This window comes from Etheostoma spectabile, chromosome 2, assembly GCF_008692095.1.
Source record: "Etheostoma spectabile isolate EspeVRDwgs_2016 chromosome 2, UIUC_Espe_1.0, whole genome shotgun sequence".
Lineage (NCBI taxonomy): Eukaryota > Metazoa > Chordata > Actinopteri > Perciformes > Percidae > Etheostoma > Etheostoma spectabile.
Window position 1 is genome coordinate 15,794,067 of NC_045734.1, and position 7,209 is coordinate 15,801,275.

The 7,209-nt window shown below is 39.3% G+C and overlaps 1 protein-coding gene across 5 annotated transcripts in view; it reads left to right on the forward strand.

Annotated features, from left to right (window-relative positions):
- The window catches only part of clockb (clock circadian regulator b), a 26,698-nt gene that overhangs the window by 6,214 nt on the left and 13,275 nt on the right, over nt 1-7,209 (forward strand). For all 5 annotated transcript variants that reach the window (XM_032543909.1, XM_032543927.1, XM_032543935.1 and 2 more), the window contains exons 9-18: nt 38-158; nt 866-979; nt 1,698-1,816; nt 1,935-2,017; nt 3,467-3,573; nt 3,685-3,832; nt 4,253-4,325; nt 5,091-5,235; nt 5,434-5,537; nt 5,747-5,938. In XM_032543909.1, coding sequence (XP_032399800.1) covers nt 38-158; nt 866-979; nt 1,698-1,816; nt 1,935-2,017; nt 3,467-3,573; nt 3,685-3,832; nt 4,253-4,325; nt 5,091-5,235; nt 5,434-5,537; nt 5,747-5,938 — 1,206 coding nt within the window. The remainder of the gene's footprint in view (nt 1-37; nt 159-865; nt 980-1,697; nt 1,817-1,934; nt 2,018-3,466; nt 3,574-3,684; nt 3,833-4,252; nt 4,326-5,090; nt 5,236-5,433; nt 5,538-5,746; nt 5,939-7,209) is intronic.

The following is a 7,209-nucleotide window of genomic DNA, read 5'->3' on the forward strand; positions in this document are numbered from 1 at the left end:
GTGTGTGTGTGTGTGTGTGTGTGTGTGTGTCTCTCAGACGGACTTGGTGGACCAGAACATGTTAAACTTCCTGCCAATTGGGGAACACTCTGATGTGTACAAGGCTCTGTCCACTCACCCCACCGACCACGAGAACCTTAGCTCTGATTACCTGAAGAGTCAGTAACACAACCAGTCTTATTACACACTTCTTGCTTTTTGTTTAATCTATCTAATAACACAGTACTGTTTTCTGTATTTGGGGATTAAATAGGAATATCATTCAGTGCAACATTTACTTACTGTATGTACTTTACGATGCACAGCTTAAAGGCTGTTATCAGATTTTTAAAGTCATATAAATGTGTTTTTGGGCCCTCACATTCAAAGAAAATTTGACAGAAAGAAAATAAGACAAACTAGAGGCTTATCCCATTGACTCTAATAAAACATATTGAATATATATCTGAAAATATTAAATAGAAGACAATTTAAAGAAACACTATGTAACCTTTTGGAACTTAAAATAATGTTTCCAAAATTGTTTCAGTGGTTTATCAACTAGTAACAGGGTGAACAGCACTTCTGCATTTGCTTTGCGGCTCTTTACCGGCGATAATTGCACTATGCAAGTTTGCCTGATCGGGTAGTAGATCTCTAGTTTTAATGAGACATTATGAGACATATTGGGACATAATAGGACAATTCTGCTCCCAACCTGTAAGGGGACCGAAGTGGGAAAAGTTCTCTAGTGTTTGAAGTTTTTTATAACTCTACCTAATTTTGTAAGTTTATGAAACATTTTAAACGCATTAACAATGTAATTACTGAATGTTAAAACAATCATATTTCTGACTCAACCTGACTTTGTACTTTTTGTCTCCAGCTAAGAACCACCTAGAGTTCTGCTGCCATTTGCTGCGAGGCGCCATTGACCCCAAAGAACCACCTGTCTATGAATATGTAAAGTTCATTGGCAACTTCAAGTCACTCAACAATGGTATGTCACTTAGTTCAGTGTTTCTCAAAAGGGTTACGGGTACCCCTATGAACTGCAGGGGGTATATGAGATTTCTTTTAAATGTTAATCTAAAAAATATCTATTGATATCACCATATGCCATGCATAAAAATAATAATGCAATTTAATAAGTGTTTTTCAGTTACAATATTGTTGTTTAGAAAAGCAGACACTGATTGTGCAGCTCTGTATTGTGCCTCTTTATAAAGCTTTACTTTTTTTTTCTACCAAAAGATTAAAAAATATTTTAAGTGGGGGTACATTATTAAAAAACGTTTAAAAACCGCTGACTTAGATATCATTGTAAATGGACTGTTTTTATATAACGCTTTTCTAGTCTAGATGACTACTCAAAGCGCTTTTCCATAGTATAGGAACCATTCAACATTCACACACACTCATGCACCTTGGCCGAGGCTGCCGTACAAGGTTCCATCTGCTCATCAGCTAAACATTCACACACATTTACACTCTGGTGGGGCAGCATCGGGAGCAACACGGGGTTTATTGTCTTGCCCAAGGACATTTCGACATGGGACCGCAGGGCCAGGGATTGAACTACTGATTGGCAGGTGGCTGCTCTACGATTGAGCCATAGTTGCCCCTACATTGAACACAGCAATATGTGTATTCCTTGACTGGCATATTCCTTGAGCAAATAACCTTTTTAATGGAAATCTCTGCTCTGTGATGTGCAGTTCCCAACGTGACGAGGAATGGTCTAGCAGGGGTCTTACAGCGCTCACTACAACCTGCGTTCGATGACCAGGTGTGCTTTGTAGCCACTGTTCGGCTGGCCAAACCTCAGTTCATCAAGGTAGCCTTGGACACGTATACACACACTCACACATAAAAATAAAATTCCACTGAGGCATTCATTAATGAATGTATCAAATATGCTTCTCATTTCTCTTCTGTTGTTTTTATATTCATAGGAAATGTGTACAGTGGAGGAGCTCAATGAAGAATTCACCTCAAGGCACAGTCTAGAATGGAAGTTCCTCTTCTTAGACCATAGGTAAACACACAAACACACACGTTTAATTGTTGCTCCTTAAGTTGCCAATATATGCTGTCAGAAATGCTTGTCGGGTGGTTGCATATTTTGACGTAGGATTGGTGGAAGATAATAACGACAATCTGACATTTACACTCGCTTTACACTGTGATTAGCCAGCTTTGTGGAAGTGAGAAAGGAGCCAGGATTTGACCTTCTCTTTTTTCATTTTTCACAAAACGTTTTTTTTTTTTTTTTCACTTTTCATGTGAAAAACCAAGTGCAACACTATAAGTGACTTTCAGGAGAGACTGTCTTAAAAATGTGCACCGTATTTAAACAATATCACGTCTCCCCCCTCTCTATGGCAGCCAGCTTTTCACTCCACCCTCCAGTGTGGCTGTTCAGAACAAATTACACTTTTATTTTCCAATGTGGCTGGACAACACGTTGTACAAATTAGTTCTCTTCAAGCATAACCCGACTATTGCATTTACATAATACTAGTTTCTTTGAGATTCAGGGCCCTATCTTGCTCTTGTCTTTGCTAGTTTCAATTTCCCGTTCTGCAACCACGTTGTTTAAATAGCAAATGCAAATGTGTGCATCTTTGCGCCCATGGGCGTGCTGGTCTTACAAGGAGGTGTGTTCAGGTGCATTCTTGGTGTATTGCTGTCTTGAGGCAGTGGGAAGTGATCGCGCCATTGACCAACAAAAACCTGGTCTAAAGTCAATAGCGCAGCATTTCATTGTTATTAGTAAAATTAGAATGAGTAAAATGCGCCTAAGCTTATGCACAGCGCGCGCACACTCTGCTTGTAACACACACAGGGAAGAGCAGCAGCACATACACATGCAAAAGATTACAAATGAAAATATGACGGTGCAAATCATAATAGCATCATAATAGCATTGCGCAAAGGTACAAATGCACCTGGCTTTTAAAGGGAATGGGAAATACTCTGATTGGTTTATCGCATGTTACAACCAAAACACACCTATGATTAATGAAGACACTAAGTACAACCCTTTTGAACCATGCGCCTGGCGCAAGACCCTTTTTTCTGATGTCCGACTAGCAGAAGTAGATTTGGACACGCCATAAACACACCTGTGCCATGTGCTTCACGCTGTGTGCTTAGGTCGTTAAAATATGGCCCCATGTACTTTTGATCTGCATCAAGTTTCTCCTCTTTGAATACCTTTTACTGAAAGGATTTAATACACAGTTTGTCTAGGTCACTTAGACCTTTGAGCTCTCGGACTTTGTAAAGCCTACTTTTTGTTTTTTTGTGTCAGTATGATTTCCAAGAATACCGTTTCAATCAGGAGAGCAGATATGTGACAATCATACACGCATGATAAACTCTACATTTATTAGGATAACAGCTGAATTGATTTAGGAGTTCATGAATTAATAATTAGGTCTTCCTGAAAGAATTTACGCTGAGCTACATTTCTCCTTTTTAGAGCTCCACCAATCATAGGCTACCTGCCTTTTGAGGTTCTGGGAACATCAGGGTACGACTATTACCATGTGGACGACCTGGAGACATTAGCCAAGTGTCACGAACACTGTAAGAGCTCATATTTATACACTATCAGTTGAGATCTGTTTTAGAAGGCTTTCTTTGCTTGTTGATTGTAACAACTCTGCTTTTGTCTGCCTCTGTCTCTCTGCTGTTCAGTGATGCAGTATGGTAAAGGAAAGTCTTGCTACTATCGTTTCCTGACTAAAGGTCAACAGTGGATCTGGCTTCAGACGCACTACTACATCACCTATCATCAGTGGAACTCTCGACCTGAGTTTATTGTCTGTACCCACACTGTAGTCAGGTATTGTAGCTTCCCTGTACCTTTTCAGTGATGTTACAATTATCAATGCTAGTTTTTGGTTCTGATCATTAAACATTTCCAAACCATTGTTAAGAGTCTGTGATAATAAACAACTCCGGGGTGTCTCAATTGGTGAAGCGTGCGCCCATGTGTGAAGGTTTACTCCTCGACACAGCAGCCGCTTGTTTGACTCTGACCTGCTGCCTTTTGCTGCATGTCATTCCCCCCTCTCTCCCCCTTTCATGTATTCAGCTGTCCTGTCAAAATAGAGGCCTAAAATGCCCCAAAAATAATCTTTCAAAAATACATGGCTCCTCATATGCAAACATTTCACAAACTTTTCTTCATCTCTTATGGAAACAACTTTGCTGGTTCTTCACGGGGTTGTCTCTAACACCTTCTTTATTGTCTTAAATGCAGCTATGCAGAGGTGAGGGCAGAACATCGCAGAGAGCTTGGCATTGAGGAGTCTAACCCAGAAGTTACGAATAAGGTGAGAAATCTGTTGTCATCAATGGATGAGCTGAATAATTAAAGGTATCACAATATATCAAGTATGGAGGAGAAGTTGTAAAGCAACAAACAAACATATTATGGTTGAATTTTTAGTTTAAGCCTGAGGGACAAATTTAAACTATCGGTAGTGTAACAACTTTTATTAATTCATTTGCTGAAATTCTCTAGTGACAATGTATTAAACACAAAAAATATATATTCCGCTTTATTAAATCATGTTGTCAAATACGTCGAAAGGCTCACCAAATAAATCCCAAAAACTTGTTTCTAATGTAAACTGTAAACAGGAAGCCAAAAGCTTATTTTTTCCCACATGTATTAAACATTAACTTCTGTCAGCAAGTTGCTACTGTCAGTGAGTATTTCTCACACTATCTACAAATCTCTTGTTGTTTTTCTGATATTATCTCAATCCCTTTGATAAGTGACAGATTTATCATAAATCAAACTTTGGATGGAATTCACAAACAGATAGCACACCAGAATAATGGTTGTTAATCTCACAAATTGATTCACATATATTTGTTAATAAATTATCCTTTTGGGTAGTCTTTCTAATAGCTGGTAATTATTATCTATTGGTAGGATGGCAGGCTAAAGCACATGCAGTGTATTTTATCGTGAATGATCCTTTGCCACTTACCCATAAGCCCTGTCATTTTCACCTGTTTGCACTCTGACTTTTTTTCTTTTTTGAAAGGACTGGATGTCAAGTGTTTTTTTTTCCTCTGCTTATTTTTAGAGTCAGGACTCTGGCTCAGAGTCACAGCTGAATACGTCCAGCCTCAAGGAGGCTCTGGAACGATTTGACCGCAGCCGAACACACTCAACCTCCTCACAGAGTTCTCACAAGTCCTCATCACATGTCTCTGACAACACCTGCACTTGTAAGGACACACACACAGTTGCATGTACATACATAATATTAATTCATTATACCCTGATGTAATACTCTAATGACGAGTCAGTGACGCATCAGTTCTTGAGTTTAATGGGATGGGAAGGCTTGCAGTAAGATGATACAATATCATCCGCACGGTCTGGATATGACTCCTAATCATCAATGATTCTCTCTCTCTTTGCAGCAACAGCCTCCAAGCTACACATGGACACGGCCACACCTCCTCGGCAGTCACTGGGCTCCACCATGGAGATGACATCACAGCGTCGCTCATCCATCAGCAGTCAGGTGAGACTCAATTGGTCAACACCAAGTAACTAGGACTTCTTGTTTTGAAAGATACAGATTTTTATGGCCACAAGTAATGAAAATAGAGATTTAATTTGATTCATTCAATCCTGTTTTATAATGCAGTTTTGTTATGGAAATGTAATCAAAATGTACAAATTCTTACACATCAGTTGTCATAATTCTCTTGATTATCTGTTTATTTGCAGTCTATGAGCTCTCAGACCACAGGCCAGAGTGTTACTCCAGGTATGATCACTCAGCAACAACAACAACAACAACAGCAGCAACAACAACAACAACAACAACAACAGCAACAGCAGCAACAACAACAACAGCAGCAGCAGCAACAAGTACAAGTACAACAACAACAACAACAACAGCTACAGACAAACGTACAGGTGAGAATGGTGCCACTACACTACTCTTCAATGTGCTGTGAAGTAGAGTTGAAGCCTGTACTATGAATCGAGATCAACATGCCCTGGATTTATTTCAGTTACCTGGCTTCACCTGACCTAACAACCGCACAAGCTGTGTCACGACGGTGGTTAACAACTAGTTCAATCAACCGAGGGTTTCCCATGATGACATGATGACAAAACTTCTACCAGAGCCGCATAAGAAGAGCAAACAATAATTATACACAAATATGAAGAACACAGACAAGGTTTTACAGGCAAAACGCAGTACAGTCACTGCTTCCTATAACAGGAAGGACGCTGGCAACAAAATAGCCAACGATGTAAATGCGTAAATCACAACGCTTATCAATATCACTTCCCCATCAGTCAGGCACAAGATCTGACCATAATTACAGTTGTGCTTTACATAAACTGTTGTTGCTTTAGCCTATTATTTCAGTTGCACCCCTGACAGTAGGAAGTCATTGTGAGAGCAAATAAAAAATATAAAACATAATTCAAACCGATGTGAGAATTGGCAACACACGGCTCAAGAACCCAACCTACAGTCAGGGAAAATAGTATTTGATCCCCTTTTGTACATTTGCCCATTTACAAAGAAATGGTCAGATCAGATTTATTTGAACAGTGAGAGACAGAATAACAACAACAAAAACACAGAAAAACGCATGTCAAAAATGTTACAAATTGATTTGCATTTTAATGAGTGAAATACGTATTTGATCCCTCTGCAAAACATGACTCTGTACTTGGTGACATAACCCTTGTTGGCAATCACAGAGGTCAGACGTTTCTTGTAGTTGGCCACCAGGTTTGCACACATCTCAGGAGGGATTTTGTCCCACTCCTCTTTGCAGATCTTCTCCAAGTCATTAAGGCTTTGAGACTGACGTTTGGCAACTCGAACCTTCAGCTTCCTCCACAGATTTTCTATGGGATTAAGGTCTGGAGACTGGCTTGGCCACTCCAGATTTGGTGGTCAAATACTTATTTCCCTCATTAAAATGCAAATCAATTTATAACATTTTCTTGTTATTCTTTCTCTCACTGTTCAAATAAATCTACCATTAAAATTATAGATTGATCATTTCTTTGTCAGTGGGAAAACATACAAAATCATCGTGGGATCCAATACTTTTTCCCTCACTGTACAAAATCCCGTAGGCTAATCTCACCCAGCCAACATTAAAAAAAAAAAATTTCATGTTGTAGATTTCATGAAAATACCCATCAGGGAATGTTAACGG